We start from the raw sequence: 24615 nt of genomic DNA, 5'->3' as shown, positions 1-24615 counted from the left end.
ATAATAATAATAATAATAATAATAATAATAATAATAATAATAATAATAATAATAATATATTATTATTATTATTATTATTATTATTATTTCAGGCTTGAGCAGTCTCCTTCATTTGTTTTTGTTTTTTTTTCTTTTCTTCCCCTCCTTCACTTTCCTGACATTCTTTAAGGGAGTTATTGATCCCTTAAAAAATTTTATCCTATTTTTTGTTTGCCTTTTCCTCAATTTCTTTAAGGAATTTTTTTTCATTTCTTCTTTAAGGACCTCTATCATCCTCATAAAGTTGGTTTTAAAGGAGTTTCCTTGTGCTTCAGCTGCACTGAAATAAATATTCAGGTCTTGCTGTCTAGAACAGACAGCTGGGCTCTGGTGGTGCCATATTGCCCTGGCTGTTGTTGATGGTGTTCTTACACTAGGCGTCTGAGTTTGGGGTGATTTATAGGTCTGGGTGCTGATTTCTGAGTTTGTCTTTGTTGGATGGGTGTTCTGTCTCTTGGCTCCTGTTTCCTTTTGGTCTTCTGAGCTTTGTGGCCTGGATTTCTGGCAGCCTGCTTGGCTTCTGCCCTGGCGGGGGCTGGACTTCGGCAGCTTGCCTCGTTTTTTTAGTGTACCAGGGGTTCTCTGTTCTTCTGGTGTGGCCTGCACCTGAGCAGCAAGCAGTGAGGAAGGGTTGGGGAGCCGAGTCCAGGCAGTGGGGCAGTTGAGCTGGCAGGGGCTCACACACCTATCCCTCTGACATGCTTTTGCACTACGCTACACACACTGAGCTGCTGTCCCCAGTCACGTGCTTATTAGTGTGCGCATGCACGCTGATGACACTTACATACTCGTCACATTTCCTTTTCTCCAAATGGCTGTTGGTGAGACTCCGTCTGCTTTCACGGTCAGAGATGAACTTGCTGGAAAGACACAGAACATGTTTAACTTTACGTTAGTGACTCTGAGCTCAACATCAACACTAAATGATTTATTTCCCACAACACAGTGGGCACAACAAACTTGAGAAGTTGTCAGTTGATTGCCCAAAATCATTGTATTCAACATCTCCCCACCGTGTCTGTGTGTGAATGTGTGTGGGTCTCAGTGTCTGTGTGTCTGAATGTGTGTGTCTGAGAGAACATATATGTGCAATGAACATTACTGACTTATCAAATAAACTCTAAGCGTTCCCAGGCAGGTCCTTTGCCTCATTCATTTTTATATCTCTCACTCTACAATCCACAAAGAAAATAGTTGCTTATCTTGAATGGGATGAAAGACTGCTCTCAGTTATAAAAAGCTATGCATTTTGAATCATTTTCAATGTAAACTAAAACACCACACACAATGTTAAGTTAGCTTCTATGCAGACTTTTTGCTAAGTAGAAAACTAGATAAAACCAAGACTACTCTGCATCTGGTGCTGGAAGGAACCTGGAGGCAAGGTTCCCCTAAGCTCAGATCCTACAATATAGAGCAAGACCCGGATCCCTTACAAAAAGGACAGCAACTATTTCACCATCAAACATCCGGTCAGCACCCGCTCTGTGGAGGACACAGGAGCAGACCAGGGGACTACGGAAGATCTGCAGGCCATCAGGGTCCAGACTGGAAAGCCACCATAGGGAAAACAGTCCAGAGTTAAGAACCAAAGCCAGAGATTTAAGAAAGTATGTCAGTCTCAGAATTTGAATTCAGATTCTGACTAGGGCCAAGGCCTGGCACATGACCTCACAGTTCTCATCTGTAAAATGGAGGAGCACTATCACGCTGCAGTTGTGGAGGATGGAATATGAATAGGTCTAAAGCTCAACTCAAACCATGAGTGACAGGTCAGCCCTCTCCAAGGGAAGCAGCATAAACTGGGATCAGGTAAGTCCAGATAGTGGAAGAAACCTCAGCATGCAACACAGACATAGCGACACAGAAGAATGTAAAGTGGTCTCAAGACTCACACAGTGCATTCGGGGTTAACTTCAGAGTCGAACAATATAAACTTGTAATCCATAAAAATCATGCATTAAAAGGAAGTGTCTGGGCCAAGTGGCGGTAGCACACACCTGTACCAGCACCTGGGAGGCAGAGGCAGGTGGATCTCTCTGAGTTCGAGGCCAGCCCGGTCCACAGGGCAAGTTCCAGGACAACCAGGGCTACACAGAGAGACCCTGTCTCAAAAAAACCAAAACAGAAACAAAAAAGCAAACAAAAACAAAACAAAACAATTCACAAACTGATGCTCGTATCTTTTGTTTTTGTTGTTTGTGTGAGCAGGCCGTACATGTGTGTCCCTGTGTGCATGGCATGTGCGGCACAGTGCACATTTGAAGCGAGAGGACAATGATATGGAGCCACTTCTCTCCTTCCATCTTTACCTGTGTTCCAGGGATTGAACTTGGGTCACCAGCTGGGCACAGAAAACGCCATTCCCCACCGAGCCATCTCACTGGCTCCTCTTGTGTGAGTGTGTGTGTGTGTATAAGTATGTGTATACACACACACACGTATATATACAAATGAATATACATATAGATGTATATAATTTTTTTTCTGAGGCAGGGTGGTTTCTATGTGTATAGCCTTGGCTGTCCTGGAACTTGTCCTGTAGAACTCCCTTTGTAGAGCAGGCTGGCCTCAAACTCACAGTGATCCACCTGCCTCTGTCTCCCCGAGTGCTGGGATTACAGGCGTGAGCCATGTATATTCCTAAAGTGTTTCAAGAATGAATTTTGGCCAGTGTGCTGGCTAGTTTTATGTCAACTTGACAGAAGCTAGAGTCATCTGAGAGGCGGGAACCTCAGTTAAGAAAATGTCTCCATAAGATCTGGGCTGCAGGCCAGCCTGTATGGCATTTTCTTAATCAGCGATTTATGGGGGAGGACCCAGCCCATGGTGGGTGGTGCCATCCCTGGGCTGGGGATTCTGGCTCCTGTAAAAGGGCAGGGCAGCAAGCCAGTAAGCAGCACTCCTCCATGGCCTTTGCATCAGCTCCTGCCTCAGAGTTCCTGCACTGTTCGAGTTCCTATGCTGAGTCCCTTTGACGAACAGTGATGTGGAAGTGGAAGCCAAATAAACCCTTTGCTTCCCAACTTGCTTTCTGGTCATGGTGTTTCATCATAGTGATAGAAACCATGTCTAACACAGACATTCTAGAGAAATACAACTACCTGGTCATCGTCAGATTAAATCACAGTAAATTTTTCATTAGTAAATTTAAAGCCACCTGAATCTAATTTAAAGAAACATCTTTAAACTGTGCTTAGTATTTTATGCACTTTTTTAAAATGATGCTACATTTCATAGTAAAAATTTTTGTTTGTTTGTTTTAGCGAATTGTAGGTATCAGTAGTGATGATCTTATTTATCTTCCTCCTTTCATCGTCAATTCAAAGAACCTGGTTCTTTCTGCCATTATCTAAGTTTGTTTTATTAGAATAAGGCAAAGGCTGCTATCTATGCACATATGACAAATTTACTCTCAGACTGTTGCTTGCTAGAAGATGCAAGTCTGCAGAGCCTGCTCTACTACTTGGGGACGAACAAACCCGTCTCCTGAAACTCAAATGATCATGTGCCAATGGAGAAAAGACCACAGCAGCTAACACTGGTATAGGAATGATGGAAATGTCCAAAGTGTAGATGAGATTAGAATCGAGAGAAGTCAAAAGCAGTATTGGGTGGATAGAGGCAGCACAAACGCAGAAGCAGAAGCTGGGCGTGTCCAAATAAAAGACTCCTGCTTCCCTGTTGCTACTCTGTAGACTCAACCAGGCTAATTTTAATAACAAGCTTGGGTCTGTGGGGTCCCGGTCCCCATTTGCCTTTCTAATGGAGGATGCTTGTTTTCTGAGGAGGATTTCCATCATTTTTTTCAAGCAAAGAAAAAGCTTTGCTTTTCTCCCAAATAAATCAAAGCACTAATAAATCAGCTTTGTTTGGGCAGACCTCAGTTCCAAGCCTGTAGTTCCAGCCTGCAGCTGATGGCAGAGGTGATCTGGGCAGAGAAGAGGTGAGTGGCCTGAGAGGGCAATATTTACAACCTGTGGGTAGAGAATCCTGGGGTGGGGGGCAACACAATTGACCTTTTCACAGGGGTCACATATCAGATATCCTCCTTATCAGTTATTTACATCACAATATATAAATAACATTGTAAGCAAACTCCTAAACAGGAGTGCGCTGACAGGAGGCACTGCTGACAGGCTCAAACACACTAGTGAAGTGGCTGGATACCGAGGCCTCAGGAGAACAGGAAAAATGATACAAACTTTCAAATGGCGACCCCTAAAGCACACGAAGACCCTGATTCTGTCTCTCCTGCCTCACTCACTGTGGCAGGACTGTAGACCGCTCAAGACTCTCTGCTGGTGCTGTGTTTTTCTGATGCTGTGAAAAATTCAAGGCAACTTATCAAAGAAAGCACGTAACTTGGACCACTGTGGCAGGTACTGTGGCAGCAAGCAGGCAGGCATAGTGCTGGAGCAACAGCCGAAAGCTTAGACCTGGAGCCACAGTCAGGAGCATGAGGCAAAGAACAAGAATGGTGTAGGCTTTTGAAACCTCAAAGCCAGTGGCACGCCTCCTCCAACAAGGCCACACCTCCTAACCCTTCCCGAACAGTTCCACTGACTGGAGGCCCAAGCTTTGAAACATATGAGCCTGCTGGGGGTCATTCTCAGTTGAACCACCACAGCTGACCTCTCCACTGGGTACTTCAAATGTTGAATTTGGTTTTGCCTCAGTGTTCCAATCACAGCTTCTCCCGATGTGGCTCAAAAGGATCCTCCTAAGTGTGGTTGTGGCTGTAAATGAAGACAAGTAAAAACCAAAAACAGAGCAGCAGCCGGAATCTGCTCTCCAGAGTGTCACCTGCCTGATGTCTGCACCAGCCAATTCTGACCCCTCAAACTGTCACAGTGTCCTGACTTTCCAGTGTGAACTGAGTTTTCTGACCTATTTACTACCTGTAGCACACACGGTGCCCTAAGCTCATCAAGGCATCAGACCATTTCAGTGTTGCCTAGCTCCCAGAGGGTGCACAGCCACTCAGAGGAGCCTTCTACTAACTAAGCAAGCAGCTTCCATTAGTAATTAGTCATTAGGAACTACCTTAGGCTACAGGGAAATTTAGCTATGTAAGACGGAAGTATTTCATTTCATTTATTTATTATTTATTTGCTATGTAAGATGGAGGCACCTAATTACACTTGTGTGTGTACCGGCAGGTGAAGAAGGGCAAAGGGCAACTTTTGGTAGCTGTTTCTCTCTTTCAACCATGTGGGTGTCAAATTCCAGTTATCATGGTTAGCATTGCAGGCTCTAGAGCAGTGGCTCTTAACCTGTGGGTGGTACCCCAAGTGGGGTCATGTGACCCTTTCACAGGGGTCGTATATCAGATATCCTGCATATCAGTTATTCACATTACAACTCACAACAGTAGCAAAATTCCAGCTATGAAGTAGCAACAAAAATAACTTTATGGTTGGGGTCACCACAACATGAGGAACCGTATTAAAGGGATGCAGCATGAGAAAGGTTGAGAACCACTGTTCTAGAGTGAAGTGATTTTTAAAAGTCCCTTTATTCTCTTTATTGCCTTTTCTTCTCTCTGGTTTTAAAATCTTTACTTTGTAAACTTGAGAAAAAAGGGAAAGAGAAACCAACCTTTCTTTTTTTGTAATGGAAAATTCCATTCAAACAACTAGGCCAGGCGGCTTCCTCCACGCGTTTTATCTCACCGTCTTTCTAAAAAGGCAATTGGCTGCTTAAAATCACTGACCTCTGGCACTGAAACTGACATAAAACTTATTTTTATTGACTTAGAAAGTGCTGTGGGAGAAGGTATCTTTGACAAGTGACCTTAAGACGACAAACTTATTATTAAAAAGAGTTTACACACTGGGTCAGTCTGTACTCATAAAGTGAAATTTGATAGACCATCAAGTAGTCAACTGCTCTGCGAATAAAACCATGAAAAAAAAAAAAGCCTACAACAAATGATTTAGTGACAAAGCCTTTAAAATGGACTTTGGCATCATATTCACACACAGTGCGAGAAGCAGCGAGCAAGGCAGAGGTTTTATGTGAAATTAAAAGGAAAGGAGCAGACCGGCTAAGGATGTTGTGCAACAGAAAGAGTCTTTGGACTGCACCCTCCACAGTGGGGTCCTTGCACTATGGTGCTCGGTCTACGGACGGACAGTATGGGAGATGAGGAAGCATGAAACTGTTGAACTTAAATGCTGGTACCCAGTCCTTTCCCTGATGTGTAGATACTGTGTGCAGAGAGAGAAGGGAAGAAGAAACAGATAAAAAGGGATCAAGGCCAGTGTCGTGGTGTTTGTAACACTAGCCCTCTCCCTCAGGTGGGAGAACTGAGTTCCAACCCGGGCCGACCTGGGCTACACAGTGAGTTCTAGCTAGCCTGGGCTACAGAGCAAGTCTCTTGTCTCAAAACATATATGTTATATAAAAATGTATAAATAATACATAAAATAAATAATTTATATGGGGGTATACACACACACACACACACACTCACACATATATAATGAGACCAGGACACATGGAAAGGATATCAGCAGGCATATAAAGAGAAGGAAACAAGAAGCCTGAAAGACTGAGTGTGGAAGAAACCGTATCTGGCGCCAAACTCCACTGACCACAGGACAGGGGAGACCTGCCCTGTAAAGGACAGAAGCAACAAAAGAATTTTCTGACATGCTTTCCCTGAAAGCACAGAAAAATTAGGAAAAAAAAAAGCAAGGATAACTTTTCAAAGGTTCTCTCAAGTTGACTCTGGGTATAATAATAATGACACCAAGCTCTTTTAAAAATGAAGCTTAATCAAACCTTGTTCCTGGTTCATAATAAATAATTACAGGAGTAACAAAAGGCACATCAGTGGGAATGCACGCTCAGATTTCTGGACACGTTTAGGATAACCTACAAATATTTCACCACACTTAGGCCAGCAATACAGCTGTCATTAAAACTGAAAGCAAGTCATTACTCTGTGGGGCGGAGAAGAAGAAAGTGCTCAGTAAATAGAGAGGGCGACAGTTTTACTGACGCAGACACTTCTCAAACTAAGAGGCTTAGAGCGATCAGGCCAGACACTGGGCCAAGGGCTCTACATGAATGTGGCTCATCTCTTTTCCCAACAATGAGCTGGGCTTGATATTACTTTAGAGAAATTAAACAACCCGATTGAAGTTATGTTGCTAATACCTGAACTGCTGAGCTAGAATTTGAACCTAAACAGGTGACTGTCCACACAGCCTGTGTTTTATTTTTTGTTTGTTTTTTGAGACAGGGTCTCTCTGTGTAGCCTCAGCTGTCCTGGACTTGCTTTATAGACCTGGTTGACCCCAAACATAGAGATCCACCTGCCTCTGCCTCCCAAAGTGCTGGGATCACAGGCGTGTGCCACCATGCCCAGCTTCCAGCCTGTGTTCTTAATCTACCAAATGCAAAGCTTTGCTTATTCCCTGACAGCCCTGGCGCCTGTCGCAGACAGCTAGGTGTTCCTCTGAGAGAAAAATCACAGAAATTCTGTGACAGCGCCAGGATTCAATAGAGGACCAACCCCAAAGCTATGCTGTCTCTTTCCATTCCTCCTTCATCCTCCTCTCTGTCTTTTCATCAACAATTTGCCAGTCCACCCTGAATCCAGGTACTATGATAAATGCAGTAATATCAAGATGATTACGATAATCCTCTTTCCCAGGGATCCCATCCACAGGAAGTATTAAGAGCTGGCTACTCAGTTTGGTTCCCGAACAGTATCAGAAACATCATTCCTCCATCTTACTAGAAGACAACTCTCAGGACCCACTCTAGACTTCCTGAATTAGAACCTGCAGTTTAACCAGCTTCTCAGTGTTTCACACATACACTGACATGTCTGACGAAGGTCTAACAGGCTACTTATAAGGCTGGTCATTCCAAGCATAAACTTCTCACTATCTGGCCAAACTTAGGGCATTAAAAACAAACAGAAAACAACAACAATAAAAAAAAAAAACAACAACCAACAAAACACATGGCCTGGAGTAACAGCAAGCATTTGAATGCCCAAGTGGCTCTAGCCTGTGATTAATTCAACACCCAGGCTTTCAAACAGGGGCCGAGCATTGGTTCAGGCAAAGCTATGATCCAGATAATAGTCAACCAGATCAATATTGTCTTCGATGTTTTTCTCTAGTTGCCTACAAAGAGGCACTGATGGGAGCAGTTCAGTGCCTGGGAACTCTTCTTCGATTGGCATAATTGGCCCCAACCTTTCCACACGTGAGCTAGCTACAGGAAGAGTGAATAGCAGGCAGTCAGAAAGCCCTGAGTTCAATTTTTAGTACCGGCAAAACAAATGAACAAATAAATAACAAATCCAGAAATGAAGCAAGAATTATGTAGGTAAAGGAGAAGAAATAAAATGAGGCAAAAGAAAAAGAAATGCAAGGCACTGATTTTGAAATAGTGAGAGAGCGCGAGACACAGAGAGAGAGAAACAACCCCGAGAAACATCAGCTAGAGTGTCCCTGCACCAGCTACGGGCTAGTCCGTCTGTGGGGAAGTGAGCTCACGCCGCCGGAGGCCCACGTCTAGGTGAGGAGGGCTGTTCCTTCCACCTACTGCAAGTGACAATCACATAGAAAGCCAACAGTTTATAAGTAGAACTTATAAAATTCAGTGTTACAAATGACTCACTTTAAAGACCTCAAGGTAACACCGCTTTAAGAAAGTAGCTTTGTTATAAAATCAAAATGTCCTACTTACTACCCTGAGGTGGAGGTCAGCGGTGACTACAGAACAGCCCAAGAGCACAGTGCACAAACAGCATGGAACTATTAAAACCCAGGCTTTCAAACAGGGGCCGAGCATTGTATCAAACAGAAGGACAGAGTGACAGATTTAGACTGGCCGGGATGGTGCCTTGGTTTGCAAATTTTCTCTTATTTGCAGGATGCTTGCTTTGAGTGATCCATGACAGTATAAACAAGACACTTGGATTTAAGAAATGGATTTAAGCTCTGTGAGTTCAAGGCCAGCCTAATTTACTTAGTTCCAGAGTTCCAGGTCAGTTAGGACTACATAAATAGACCCTGTCTCAAAATAATAATAATAATAATAATAATAATAATAATAATAATAATAACAACAACAACAACAACAATAATAAATGGCAGTTAACAACAACAACAACAATAATAATAAATGGCAGTTAACAACAACAACAACAATAATAATAAATGGCAGTTATAAGGCCAGAGAAATGCTCGATGCTCTTCTGGAGTACCCAAGTTCAATTCCCAGCTCCCATGTAATGAGGCTCAGAACTGTAGGTTAATAACCCCAGCTCCAGGAAACCTGACTCCCTCTTCTGGTCTCACAGGCACCTGCAGCCACAGGCACATACTCCCACACAGACACTCCCATATACATGATTAAAGAGAAAAGAAAAAATGGAAGTTACTATTATCACTCAAAGACATGGAAGAATCCAGTAAATTCGATTCCAATAAAAAGAAACATCACCTAGCACTGTAAACACACTTGGGCAGTAAGGAGGAAGTGATATATTAGAGGCTGAACCTTCCCTGTGGGAGGGAATAGGGATCTGTGTGAATAGTGACAGTCCTGGGTCGGGCCGTCCATGGCATGCTCTATCGCACGGACTTCACACTGTCAGAGACGATCTCTGCAAGGACGCCCGCTTGTGACTATGTTCTTATCCTCCTCATCCCTGTTTCCTGGTGGCTGTAGCAAAGTGTGTCACTGATGACATTCTAACAGACTGGTGAGATGGCCTGGTGGTAACAGGCCCTTGCCACCAGACCTGACCATGATCCCTGGAATCCACATGTTGGAAAGAAAGGACCAACTCCCGAGGGTTGTCCCCTGACCTTTGCATTCCTACCAAGACATCACACAGGCCCAAGTAAAATTTCTTAATTTTAACTGCAGGCACCGCTCTCTACTGGACTCCTGCAGAGGGCAGGCTTCCTGCTAAGAATCCATAAAAACTGGATGAAAAGTCCCCATGTCCCAGGGTGATCTCAAATCATTTCAAACCAACACATTCGGTTCTGTCCTGGTAATTTAGATATCTCAGACTCAAGAGGGGGAAGGACTCGTTCAAGGCCAGCCCTCTCCCCTCCCTGCTCTCTACTCCCTCCTCCCATTCCTTTTTTTCCGTCCCTCACCAACCTCTCCCCCTCCCCCCGTGGAATATTTCTCTCCCACCGTCTTTCACAGAGACTTTTGCCTTTTGGGCCTATTGACCACTGTTGTCATTTGAAATCCATACTTCAAATGATGTTCAGAACAATGAAACCTTGTGGTTTTTACTCACTTGTACTAACATGCAAATGCAACTTGGATGGTTTCTCAATTAAAATGCGTAGCAATGGTTACAGCACACACTTGGATCTGAGATGTGATGAAACTCCGTGGTCTAATTCCCAGGCACGGAGCTCTGAGAAGTCTGGGCTGGTTGGAGTCCAATGTATCTATACATTTTCATTAGACTCGACTGAAAGTTCTGAGAGGATGAATAAATTACTTTCCTGTCCCCCTCATCTGCCATTCCAGACTATGCCCAACAGATGTCACGTCAGAAATTCAAATCGCATCTTCAAACGCAGCGTAACTTCAGTAAATGAATAATTCACCACAATAACTGAAGGCCAGAGCAATTCTCTGGAGTCCTTCCCGCAGTGGGCGGCACTTGGGGAAAGGCACTCACCTATTTATCTGGCCGTTTTCCACCTCGGTGAAGTCGTTAGAGTCGTTGCTGACGTTGTCGTCCTCGGGCACTGTCATGTTCTGCAGCTCCGTTAACTCGAGGCCACTTTTGAAATGCATCATATTCATGCGTCCACAGCCAAAAGATCAGCCCAGGTTTCTTCTGTTCCGAGGGTCTTCAGAAGCAGGCAGCAGCAAGTACAGATGTCTGAGACCCCTAAAAACACAGCAAAATGATGACTGAATCGATGGAGGTCAGCACTGAGGACACACAAACCATTGTAAAAGAGCAAATACCAAATGTAGCGAAAATGCCACTTCTAGGCTTTTGCTACCAGAAAACAACACACTTACCTCAAAGTTTTACGTGTTTTGCACACTTTGCTCCACTTTCAACGATAGTGTCCCGTCCCACAACCTTCTGCTCACACCCAGAGAAACCTGACTTTAGCAGCAGGCAATATACGCACTCCCTCATGAGCCTGTGTTCAAAATGAGAGCCAAGGGCCGGCGAGATGCAAGCCTGAGTGCCTGAGTCCAGTCCCCATGACCCACATGCTACAGTCAAAGAGTCGGCTCCTGTGGCAGCCTCTGGCTTCCACGTGTGTGCTGTGTGCCCCCAACCATAAACAGAAGATTTAAAACCTAATAAGCAACTAATTAAACGAAAATGATTTGGTGATTTTAACGTGCTTGCTCCCAGGACACAGGGGTTTAGGCCAAAGGCACAAGTGAGAATGCAAATCTCCAGTAAATGTCATCACCGAGGACCAGCCTACGACGGGGACAAATTTTATCACGGAATTTAGCAAATAGTGTATACGTCAACTGCAAGAGATTAAATCAATCTCTTCAATGAAATCACTCCACGTCAGGGAATTAGGGAATTAAGAACTCATACTCAGAGGATTTCGGTTAATCCACCTGCTCTTCTATTTCCTCATCAGAGATGAGAGATGCTCACGGCCTCATATGGACCGGGACGTACGGGAAGGAATTTGGGGACACAGCATCAAAAATCAAAAGGATGAACACAAAGGCAAATGAAACTTGAAATGTGAGGCCAAAGCAGGGGTCGTGGCACAGGCCTGTGGACAGGAGGGGCTTTGCACAGAAGCATGGCTCCCTCACTAGGCTAGTCTCAAGTGTCACTTCAAGGACATCTTGGAACGGCACAACACGTCAAAAAGACATAACGCCAGAATCTAAGGCCTAGATCAGCGGTTCTCAACCTTCCTAATGCTTCGACCCCTTAATATAGTTCCTCATGTTTGGTGACCCCTTCCCCCCCTAACCTTATAAGGTTATTTTCGATGCTGCTTCATAACTGTTAATTTTGCTGTTTTGAATTGTAACATAAATATCTGATAAGCAGGACATCTGCTATGACACCCGTGAAAGGGTCGTTCAACCCACAAAGGGGGCGTGAGCTACAGGTTTCGAACCACTGGCCTAGGCGAATACACTGAGTGCATTCAAGCAGCCGAACCCCACTCTCACCTCTGAGCCTCCTTTAGTGAAAACTGGACCAGAGAGCAGGCTGGGTAATTTCTAGACTCGTGACATTGACTCTTGCTTCTAAAACTGCCCGGCAGGCGGCTGAGGTGAGAAAGGGGGGTGAAGTTTCTAATTTTGATGAGGACTTTCCCTCGCTTCAAAGTAGAAGGTAACCGGGTACCAGGTGGGGCTTTTCTACGAACAGAAGAGGTCTGGCGTCTACGGTGTGAAGTTGACCTTTCGCATCTGCGAGTGCGTGTGCACAGGAGAGTGAGTGCGTGCTCAAGTGAGTGTCCGTGTGTGCGTGCACCAGTGCAGAATACAATCTGCAGTAACTTGTCATGGAGGGAAATGAACACGACAGTGGTTTCAAAAGCCCCACCCACTACACCTGCTACAACCCGTCAGTACAAGTTCATCAAGTGGGACAATGTTTGGAGGGTATAAAATAAGTATTCTTGAAGCTTGACACGTTCCTGAAGATGAAAACTAGAGAAGGGGCTGAAGCAATGGCTCAGCGGTTGAGAGCACTGCCTGCTCTTCCTGAGTCCCAAGTTCAATTCCCAGCAGCCAAATGGTGGCTCACAACCACCTATAATGAGATCTGGTGCCCTCTTGTGGTTCACAGGTGTACATGAAGATAGAGCACTCACATACTTCAAATAAATACATAAATGAATAAAAAAAGAACTCTGGAGAAGAAACAGAAACGGCGGATAACCCCTCATCTCACTCGGGCTGAGCTTGGGAATACTTCCTGCCCAAATGATCACTTACTTATTTAAGTACTAAATGATGATGAAGTTTTAAAAACGTTGAAAATACCAAACTTCCAGGGACCTGAGACAGTGTTATAAGAAAGTTATTTGGACTGGACCATGAATCTTCATTTTTTTCTGAGAGTAACACACACTTGACAGAGGCTCTAGAACAAACATAACAGAAATTCTACCACCTAAAAATAGGCCGCTGAGACTCCCTCACTTTCTCCTCCTCGTTTTCATTTCTTTTTTCTTCCTTGTCTCCTTTTCCACCCCCACAACTTCCCTTTTGGTTTAACACTGCAGAGCTAAGACTGCTTTTAACCTACTCTTTTCATTGAGTACCAGACTGTAAGGGCGCTAAAGGACAGAAATGTTTTTCTAAGCTGTTGGTCCTGGGGACATGGCTCAGGAGTAAATCATAAAGACCTGAGTTCGAATCCCCACGGAAAAGCTGCACACACTGTTTGTAACTGGAACCCCAGAGCTGGGGGTGGGACTGGGAGAAGCGGATCCCTGTAACTCCCCAGCCAGCCAACCTGGTTGAACTGGTGCGTCCCAGGTTCAGTGAGAAAATCTGTCTCACGCACTAACGTGGAAAACAGATGGAGGAAAACACTCAAGGCTGAGCTTTGGCATCCACACGCATGCGAGTGAGCATGAGCACACAGGAATTTGTGCACACACATGTACAGGCCTTCGGACACAAGCACACAGACCACATGCAAATGCAAAACCGAAGGTCAGTTCCTCGCTAATAGTGCAGGCTTTGTGAGAAACAGCACCTTACCAATGGAGGAAAATGTGTCAAAGGGTTCTCTGTTCTCTCACAAGCAATGAGCATCACCACGCGAATCACTGTACGTTTTCCAGACTTTTCTATGAAGATGCCTCATACAAGCACCCCTTAAATCACTGCCAAATAAAGGAATGAAAATGTACATGTGCAAGAAAATGGGATTCATACATGCCTTAACAGGTTTCCCTTGTGTGTTTTTAGGGTTTTGTTGTTTTGCTTTGCAACAGTCAAATGTAGTCTGGGCTGCCTGCGCCTGACCTTGAATTCTGAAATCCTGCCTCTGCCTTCCAAGTGCAGACATTACACATGTGCGTTATCATGCTTGGGCTTGCATTTTTAAAATATATTTATTTCCACTTAAGGTCTACTCTATCACCCTGAGCACCATCAACTAACACAAGTCTACATGATCTCGGCTACTGGATGGCTAGCTGCTCAATGCCCCAGGAATGGGCAACCACACCATCCCTGCTGATGGTCAGATGCTTGGCGCAGAGACTGACAGGGAGGGATGGGGCCTGAACTGAGAATCTCAGTGGAAGTCACACACACCAGTACACAGAGGTACACACAGAGGCAGGAAGTACAGGCTGGATTTAAGAAACAAGCAAACAAACAAAACCATAGTTTCCGGAAAGATAAGCAATTATCAGCAATTAAGGCTCTTGCACACTCGTGTAATCTGGAACTTGGGAGACACTAAGAAAGAAGGCTAGTGAGTGTGAGGCCAGTCTGGGCTACTACAGAGAGACAATGACACCAGGGCCTGAGGAGGTCACTTGGTCAGTACAGAGCATGCTGCATGAGCATGAGGATCCAAGTTCAGGTCCCCAGTGCCCGGGGCAAAGCCTGGCAGCTTCCCTGTGACCCCAGCATTGGGCCCAGAGGGAGGAAATGACTGGGGCTCGCTGGCAGCCAGGTTAGTGGAAATAGTAAATTCTAGGTTCAGTGAGAGACCCTGTCTCAAAAAACAAGGAGATGGTCCAAAGACAGGAAGTGGGTCAAACTAGTGGGTTAAGGCACTTGGCATCAAAGCCTGATGACCCGAGTTCAAGGCTGGGGACCCACACGGTGGGCTGAGACAGCCAACTCCCAGCAGCTGTCTCTGACATCTGTGTGCTCGCTGTGGCATGTGTGGTGCGCGCACACACACACACACACACACACACACACACACACACACGTGCAAATAAATACATACATTACTCTTTAAAAACTATAAAGTGGGAAATGAAAAAGCACTTGATGTAAACTTTTGGCTTCCACAGGCATGTAAACATACATGCACACGCGCGCGCGAGCACACACACACACACACACACACACACACACACGCTCGCGCGCGCGCACACACATGCAATAGCCAGACTATACGGTTAATGAAATAAAAAGCACCATACGACGATCTTAATGCTAACCTAACTGCAGTCCCTGCAGCTCACCGTCTAAGGCCGTTACAAATCACAGCTTGCTCAGCACAGAACGCTTCCGATCCTTACCGTCATCTGGCACTGTTCTTGAGGTACAGTTTAGCACGGCCCCAAACTGAAACACAAACCACTGTGTCACGTATCAGGGGAGGGATCTACAGACAACCCTGTCTGGCTCTAAGTCGCCCCGAACCCGTTTAAGCAAGCAAGGCCATCCCATCCCATATAGGATGTTGGCATAGCAGGAGACATTTTGCACGAGGGGGATCAAACTAACAAAGACAAAATCCAGGAAGGTTTCAGAAATACATGTCTATGCACAGTGTGCGTGAGGAAGAAATGAAGCGAGGAAAAAGAAAAGGAGAAAGAGATAAATCAGAGCCAGACAGATCAGGACTTGAACTGCGTGTCTGAGACTGCGGGACAGGATGCTCCTTATAGTGCGGACAGTATTGGATACGCTTACTGCTAACACTACGTGGTGGGTTGGCTAGCTTGGTGTTCCATGCGGTTGTGAGCTGCCACGTGGGTGCTGGTAACGGAACATGGGTCCTGTGGAAACACAGCCAGTACTCTTGACTGCTAAGCTGTCTCTCCAGTCCTGCCGTTTTGTTGTTATTATGAAGAACCACTACAATCTTCCATGTTCTAGCTCAACACCTGAATGGACCACAGCAGCCAAGTCAGCAGCGAGTTGGAGGAAGTGTTAGGCAAAACAAAGAGGACAGGCCGAGGGCTAACAGACACATGAAAAGTGCTCAGCGCTGCTAGTTAGTAATCAGAGATGCAAATCAAAAACCACAGGAAGCTACAACCTCACACCCATTTAGGGTGGTGCTCCACAAAAACTCAAGAGAGTCGGTGAGGGCGTGGAGAAAGAGTGTCCTTGTACACTGTCGGTGGAAACTTACATTGCGATTCCTAAAGAAATTAAAAATAGAGCCACCATCTGACCCAGCAATCCCTCTTCTGGGCACACTCCCAGAGGAAATGAAATCACCCCTTCTTGAGGATGTCTGCACTCGTGTGTTCATTGCAGCATCATTCTAACAGCCAGGACAAAACCCGGACCTGTGCGCGGATGGTTGGATGTGGAAACAGTAAAACACACACCCACACACAAAGTGTAAACAGAACAAAGATCTGCATATTGAGATGTGTATGGTACTTCAATTAAAAGCTTAATGTTGACAATTAAAAGATTTGAATCTTGAGGCCCCCCGGGAGACAGAAAATAACGAAAATGGTCTTTGGTAGCAGAAGAGTGAGGTGATGGCTAGCAGATCGCAAAAGCAGGCCGTTTCCTCTTGTCTAAGGTCTCAGATCAGCCAATGCCAACAGCTGTAGCTTCACCAACACCATGTGCCCATGATCCCTTCTGGCATCCTGGCTTCCGCTCAGCACTCTCAGAACACCTGACCTGCCATGCGTGCGCCTGTCCACAGCCTCTCTGTCCTCTCAAGTACCTGAGATACTTGCCCTCGTCTTCACGATCCCCTAACACCATGACTGACCGGCAAACTCTGGCTCTACCATGAAAGCGCGCTGTGAGGCCAGGTTAAGTTCTCTTGCCTGGCTTCCCCATCTAGTACATGGGGTTACACTATTACCCTGACACACAGTCCTCGCCTCAGGCGGGGTTTCTGCTGCTGTGATAAAACACCATGACTGAAAGCAACTTCAGGAGAAAAGCTTTTATTTCAGCATACATGTCTTGATCACAATCCATCATGAAGGGAAGTCAGGACAGAAACTCAAGACAGGAACCTGGAGGCAGGAACCGAAGCAGAAGCCGTAGAGGAAGGCTGCTCACTGGCTCACTCTCTACTGCTTCCTCAGCCTGCTTTCTTACATAACCCAGGGCCTCCAGTCCAGCGGTGGCACCACCGCAGTGGGCTGGGTCCTTCCACATCAATCATTAATCAAGAAAATGCTTGCTTAATTAATGGGTGGTGGCGCATGCCTTTAATACTAGCACTTGGGAGAAGGAGGCAAGCGGATGATGGATCTCTGTGAGTGTGAAGCCAGCCAGCCAGGTCTACAGAGCAAGTTCCAGGATAACCAATGCTATCACAGAGAAAGCGTGTCTTAAAAAAAACAAAAGGAAAAAAAAAAAAAAAAAACAAACCAAAAGGAGAGAAAGAGAAGAAAAGAGAAAATGCTCAAAAGACCTGCCTGAATTCCGTCCAGTGTCATGGAGGCCTTTTCTCAATTCAGACTCCTCTTCCCAGATGGTTACAGCTGTGCTGACAGAAGCTGCTGGGCACAGTCATAAATGCCAGGGTTTAGCCACGCACCACAGTTACTAACGGAGCCTTCATGGTTCCTGGAAGCTAAAATGACTCTCCTCATCAAGGCAAACGGCTTCCCTTAGCCTTCATTCTCTTTGACTCCTGACCTCTCAACTTGTCCCTCCCTCCCTCCTTCTTACTTGCTTTTCAGCTGCATACTAGCTGCCTTCCCCTGTCTGCCCTAAGCGCAAGGGTGATCCTCTCACTTTGCTCTTCCAGTTCTGCACATCTTCCCGCCGAGTATAAGGTTTCATCCCACAAGCATCTTTCAGAGCTCCTCTCCCAGGCTTTCACTTTAGACTCGAATTCCTTTGCTACACTGAAACATGGGATTGCCCTTCCAGATGCTCATGTCCCTCAACACAAAACATGGTTTGGTTTGGTTTTATTTGTAAGAGAGAAAGAGAGAGAATGAGCAGGAAGGAGAGCAGATCTATCCTTCCTGCTCAGAAATTTCCATACACTCTTTTTAAGTCTCTGGCTGCCTGCTAGACCTGTCCACTCGGATGTTTGCCTTCCCAACAGCCACCGAAAGTTGGAAGCTGAACACGTCTGACTTCAGCCAAACTTCCAACCTAGCCAACACTTTAAAACAAGGTAGTGAATCAGTCTCCAAGTCCTGCCAGTTTTCCCTCATAATTGTCCCATTCCTTCCCTCCATCCTTTACAGTCCCACAACCCTAACTCTGCCATGCCACCTTCTCCACACCACTTCCAGAGTCCTCCGCTCTCCCAACTGTCTAAAGGAATTCTTCCGGAAAACATTTGCCTTGTATCTTTCTCTTCCAAGGGTGTGCAAGGGTGACGAAGCTCCCACTGTTCCTGTCCGCCCTCCCCCACTCTCCATCCCGCCTGTGCAGACTGAACATGACCTTATTTTCAATCCTGTGTTGTTTGCTGTTTCTAAGAACCTCAAGCCAACTTCTTCCATAAAACCTTTCCTAGTGACCATCAGTGGTTATTTATTTGTGATGATTTCACACATACCTGTTATGCAGACTACCTGGCTTAGACCAAGGGCTCAGATATTCTAATAATGTTTGTTTGTTTGTTTTGCAATTTCAATTTTATAGGAGAGAGGTTACCAAGGTAACACAGACTTCATAGGTACACAGCATAGCAGACATTCATCAACACTCCAGATGATGGAAGTTTCTCTAAAGCTAGGTCTGCAGACGCACACACACAATTTCTCGAGAACGGAGAAATAGAAACGGGAGTCTGAGCAGCACAGATAGCCCTGTTTCAGCTTCACGGACTTGCACACAATTTCCTTTTGGTTGAACCTGGTTGAGGCGGGTATGGAAATATATCTAAAAGGCCAGCATCATTGCAGGTATTTTGATCATATCCTGCCATGGCCCTGGAATGTTTAAGATCCTCTGTATGGTTCCTAAGAGTTCAGAGAAGGAAGAGCATCAAAGCTGTCTGTCTCAATTGGGGGCAGTTTTGCCCATCAGGAGACAGTTAGCCAAGTAAATCTAGAGACATTTCTGGCTATCACATACGAGGGGTCATTACAGGCCTCTGGTAGGCAAGGCTAAAAGTGGCACTAAACCTACAAAGCGAGGGGGTGGGATCTGGCTCAAAATGGCAGCTCGCAGATAGGGTGGCGCTCTCCCAGGGCAAAGCACCAGCAGTCGCTGGGGACATGGCGGCTACCCACAGCCCGTCCTACCCGCCATGTCCAATCCCTGCAGGGGATTGCATGAACTGCATGACTGTCCTGTCCCTACAGTATCACCCATGTTTCTGCTTTCAATATGCCCAGGCTATGATATCTATGAATTCATATCCATATTTACATGTTCCAAGATGACACTGATTTCTGTGAGATAGGAATTTCAGAAGCCAAGTCAACATACAGCTTTGGATGTAAGAAAACAGATGCTATACTACTGTTAAACAAAAACGATAAAAATAAACACTTAAAGGTTAATTTAATGGGAACAGTGAGTGCACTGGTGTGAATATTAATACGGCTAAAACGATCATTATCTGTGAGTGGATTTCTAGAATCACTACAAACGTAAGGAGTCAAAAACAACTTTGAACACTCTGTACTAAGAGCAGCAGGCAGTAATTCCGCTGTATTTAACCCCTAGCTGAGCTGACAGTCAAGTCCTAACAAAATACCCTAGGAAGAACACAAATATACCGGGATTAAAAGCGCCAGAGCTTGGCGTGTGAAAAGTGGATCACTTAAACAAGGGGATCTTTAAATTTGTACCTCAATTTGAGAAGAGAAGAAAGTCCCAAAGAGACTTTGTCATTCAAAAATCACATGATGGCATAGAAATCAAATAATTCCTCTTTCGTGCCTGGGTCTCTGGAGGTTGAGTGAACTGATGCCTCTCATGCTCTCTCCTTTCAACTAAGCAGATGCCCCTAAGGCACACCTTCTCAGCAGCTGACTCAAGACCAGGAGTTGTCCTTCTAGCTGGACATGGGCCCACCCAGAAACTTAAAATCAGAGATAAAGAGTGACCTCGTGCACCATGGGTCTAGGATGGGATCCAACGATGCCTACTTTAAACACTTTCCAAAGGACTTTAGTGGGGACCCAGCCCTAAAATCTACAGATTGCGATTAAAGGCTCAGATCAAATGCAGCTAGCGTCTCCCAGGCAGGCAGGACGGATGAGCAACACAGCACAGGCTCACAGACCTGGAGAACAAGGGTCTTACTCAGATCCCTCCAACCAGCAGAAGGAATAAACCCAGTAAGGGCTTTGTTTTGTTTGAGATGGGGTCTCACCGCGTAGCCTTGGGTGGCCCAGAATCAACTATGTAGGCCAGGCTGGCCTGGAACTCACTGTCTCTGGAGTTCTGGAACTAAGGCATGCACTACCACACCTACTGACATTTTTTAAAGGAATTCTAGAAAGTCGTGTGTGAAGTAACATCCTAATTTTTATCCAGCAGTTAACTCCGAATATTTTTTAAAAGAAAAGTGTAACTCACATAAAATGTACTCACAAGCTCACTCAGACCCTAGCTAGCAGTTTGCAATCACAACATGGACAAGGACAACTTACAGCCCACTTTCCTCAGCTCTGCCCTTTCCCATTGGCCCCTCTTCCTTCCAGACCTCGGCCTCCGCCTACCCTTTTCCTTTTCCTCTCCTGCCTCCTTCGTCGCTGCAGTAGATGGAAACCGAGGGCCTCACGTTACATCTTCATGTGATCCTAGCTGCCTCACGGGAAGGGCCTCCAGGCCTGGGAAAATACAGGCCACACGTTGTAACCCGAGGCCACAGCCCCATGACGCCAGCCAAGTGGACAGTTTAGTAAGATGGAAGGGAAAAGTCAGTCAAGCTCAAAGCTTCAGGTTGCTAAGCTTCCGTCAGGCCACACAGGCGTCCTCAGCTAATCTCTGACGCTCCGCGTGCTCTGCCTTAAGTCTAAACCACAACAGAATCACCTGCCACTGTTTTGTCTGCTTGGAGCTCTGTGTCCTTCCCATTCTCCTGTCTGATCTAGCTAAATCTTTTCTTGGGAGATGGAATCTGTAAACTGGCAGACACAAGTCGAGCCTGCTGTGGAGCTGGGCTGAGGAGCACTAAAAAGATCTTCTCCAAGCCTGCCACTGGCAGTGAGCTTAGCCTGTGGCATACTGGCTAGCCCAGACTTGTTCAAAGACTCTCCCGACTGGCTCTCGTCCCATCTTCCCAGCTCTGGATGAAGACGGTGAAGCCGCTACCCGTTGACTGAGCTGCCCACAGGTCACCGCAACCTAGCTGGATGGGCGTCTCTCACTTGGCCATCCCCCGCTGCCCAATGCTACCCACGTGTCTCAGTAACCGAACTCTTGGCTGGAAACCCATTATAACCAGAAAAACCAACAGCCAAGCCATCAAATCGTACAAACGAGAATGTGAGTAACCTCACATCCACCATCTTAATTAAATTTCTAGGCTAACTCAATAACCATCATCATTTAATAAGTGGGGTGGGGGAGGGGAGATCCTGAAGCTCAGAGAAATTCAACAGTTTGCCGGTGTGCGGATCTGATCTGCAGGCTAAGCCTTACCATCTATGTCCTGCCACGTGGAGTCAGAATGGCACCGAGAGTGAAATATCTTATGACAATGCCACACAAGGTGGCACTAAGTCAGTCTGCACTTCTAAGGGGCAGAAGACCAGCACCCGAGCGAGGCTGTCGAAAATACACAAGACTTCGGTACACAGCCTTGTCTGGGAGCCACATAACCACTAAGGCAGGGTGGGGGGACAGTTTGCAGTGTGCCCTGGGAGAAAGAGATTGTCACTTGGGGGAGAGATGGAAAGAGGTGGGGAGTCAGACTGAGGGTTCTGGGTACCTGGCAAAGGAATTCAGACTGTGGGTAAGCGGAAACTCACTGGAAAGCGAGGCCTTACAATAAAATATAAACTGTTTAAAAAACAATAAAACGTAAGACTCGAGGATGTGCGCAGACTGAGCCAGGGCGGCAGCGTTTAACTCGGGAGGGAACAACTGGGCAGCTGTTACCCTGGCTCCTAAGCTTGCTTGCATCTCCCTCCCACACCCATAGACAGTTCAGGGCACTTCCCACCTCACAATTCCCACATGGAAACAATCTACTTGATGGGTTTGCACATTTGGCGATGCAGACAAGAGGACAAGGAGGGGCTGCTCAGAGTGGGGACTGTGGTAAAAGGAAGCAGAGCTGAGCAGAAGGACCGCAATGTTGCAAACTTCAGGGAAGAGGTCAGCTTGATGGGATACGGGAAAGAAGAGAGGATCAACAGTATGGCGAAAGGCTGGGTAAACTGCCAAGGTCACAATCCAGCAAGAACTGAACACCTCCTGTACCCCCGGCACTAGAGGAGGAAAGCGGGAGCACAATGGCAGGCGACAGGCCTCTTAGGTCTGCTGTCCCCCTCCTTCACGGATTCATGAAGCAAGGTAAAAAAAACTAACGTACTGGAGGAGCGAAAGTTTAAAGATTCAAAGTATCCTTAAGTCTACTTTCTGTATCTGCCCAATTACGGGGGGGGGGGGGGGGGGAGGGGGGAAGTGCTGTTTCTTCTGACAGTCTTCCCCCAATTATTGCGATAACCGAGTCTTCTCATTAAGAAAGACAGGCACATGCCACCCCACACACAGCCCCTCCTAACGGGTCGCCCTGTCTCAGGCAGCCTCCGCTCTCATGTGACTCTGTCTCATTTCTTCACGGCCTGAGCACCTGGCATTTCTGTATGCGTTCATCCGTAGTGTGTTTCCCGGTGAGAATGGACATGGAGCCAGGACCTGGTTTGATGAGTCGCTGCCTGCTACACAACCACTCCCTAATTATTCAACACCTAGTTTAAAAGAAAAATTTTAAAGGTCCTGTTAAGATTAAAACCTCAATCAAACTAGGCCGCTTTTCCGTTGCTTTCGGCCACACACTGAGAACTAAGTAACTGAACGGCAAAGTCAATTAAGGGAGAGGTTAGGAGGCCATACCAGATCGGCGGCGGGACTTGCCAGCTTCCCACCGGCCGAGTTATTTGACAATGAGGCCAGCCAGCTCGGGTTTTATTTCCGCTGTCCTTCTGACGTCAGAAAAAGCACGAGTTGCAGTACTGTTTCTTCTATCAAGGTGACAAACTACAGCCCCGCTGGCTCTGCGTTCGGCAAACCACACATTTATCCTCCCCCTCCCTATTATATTCTTTTTAAGCATGAAAGGGAAAAAACCAACCAAACAAACCACGCCGAGCTGTCAAATCTGGCAAATGCGTACCGTTCCCCAGCGGTGGGTCCTTTCCTCTCCCGCGTACCACACCTTCTCTCCCGTCTGAGATCAGGGCGCGATCCCCAAGCCGGCGTGCTCTCCACTGATGGAACAGGCCAGCGAAAGCCCGGGTCCTCGCCGCAGAGCGAGACACAAAGGGCTGGAGGAAGCGCCACCTTCCCCGGCCGGAGGCAGCTCGTGAAAGGCGGTCCACGGCGTGACGCGCTTACCGCGAAATTCCTTTTGCCGCCATAGGCACTCGTGTCTGGCGCGAGCACCGTCGGGCCGGGCACCCGGCGGCGGGAGATGCCCCGGGAACCGAGCGCCGCTCGCGGCGGCCCCTTCCTCCCCGCGTGCAGCCGGCCAGTTCTGCAAAAGCCCTTTGCCGCAACGTTTCGAGCCAGGTGCGGGGGAGGGGAGGCCGGGGCGCAGGGCTCCGTGCGCAAGCGGTGGCCTTTTGTTCTCCCGCCCCACCGGACCCCGCTCTCGAAAAGGAAGTAGCCTATCACGGGCTCCCCGCTCCGGAGAGAGCCTCCGGGGCGGGAGAGGCGGGTGACTCACTGCCAGCATCCTCCCGCTAATCCGAGCGGAGACAGGGGCCGAACCCGCGGAGGCGCGGGCGGGCAACGTGCACCTGTTTACGGCGCCGGGCAGCCGGGCGCCCAGGCTCCGCCGCCCCGCCGGTCCCCAACGTGCACACCGACTCGCTCCTCGGTGTACCCTCCCCTCCCTCCCATCGCACGCTCGGTCCCCAAACCTCGAAAAAATGGAACCGCGCTCCGCCGCCATGAAAACAGGTCCCGAAAGTAAGGCGCGGTCCCGCCACGGTGAGACCCGGTGGGGCGCCCCGCGTCCGGGGAAGGGCCACGAGGCCAGCCCGGAGTTACCGCCTCCCCTCCCGCTCCGAACTCCCCTTCCCTCCAGGCCGCCGCTCCCTCCGCCCCGCTCACCTCGAGAAATAGCCAAGGGGAAAGGCGCCGCCGAAGTGTCCGCCCTCCCGGCCCGTCCGCGGCGGCGCGACGTCCTTTGTGTCAAGGTCTGGCTGGGGAGAGGTGGCCCCTCGTCAGCGGGGCTGGGCGGGGAGGATCCGCGTGGCGGGTTTCGGAGGAAGGTGAGGGCCGGGTTGCCGGCGACCTTCAGGCGGAGTGGCGTGGCCGCGGCTCTCCTCCTCCTCCTCCTCCGCCTCCTCCCGGGGCTGGTTGCATCAGAGTCCCCCCGCCCCCGCGCACTCTGCCCGCCAGCCTCGCACTTGCATCCGCGCGGCCGGTCGGCGCGGAGGGGCTGCGGCGGGGCGCGGCGCCCTCCCGCTCGCCGCGGCGGTCCGGGGTTCGGGAGCGCGGGGCCTCCTCACAGCGCCGGTCCCTCCGCGGCCGGCGGCGCCTCCGCCGAGCCCA

General features: G+C 47.5%; 1 protein-coding gene across 2 annotated transcripts in view; it reads right to left on the bottom strand.

Moving 5' to 3' along the window:
* Positions 1-24455, bottom strand: part of Slc38a1 (solute carrier family 38 member 1) — a 59948-nt gene extending 35493 nt beyond the window's left edge. The window contains exons 1-3 of one of the 2 annotated variants that reach the window (XM_055626995.1): positions 24172-24455; positions 10724-10939; positions 824-899 (exon numbers count right to left, since the gene is read on the bottom strand). In XM_055626995.1, coding sequence (XP_055482970.1) covers positions 824-899; positions 10724-10851 — 204 coding nt within the window. In that variant the 5' untranslated portion in view covers positions 10852-10939; positions 24172-24455. Of the gene's footprint in view, positions 1-823; positions 900-10723; positions 10940-23230; positions 23695-24171 lie in introns of those variants that run through there. The other variant, XM_055626996.1, reaches the window with a different exon arrangement.
* Between the last annotated feature and the right edge of the window lie 160 nt (positions 24456-24615).

This window comes from Psammomys obesus, unplaced genomic scaffold (assembly GCF_907164565.1).
Source record: "Psammomys obesus unplaced genomic scaffold, mPsaObe1.curated_primary_1811, whole genome shotgun sequence".
Lineage (NCBI taxonomy): Eukaryota > Metazoa > Chordata > Mammalia > Rodentia > Muridae > Psammomys > Psammomys obesus.
Note: the sequence above shows the minus strand (reverse complement) of the source record. Positions and strands in the feature narration are given on the sequence as shown.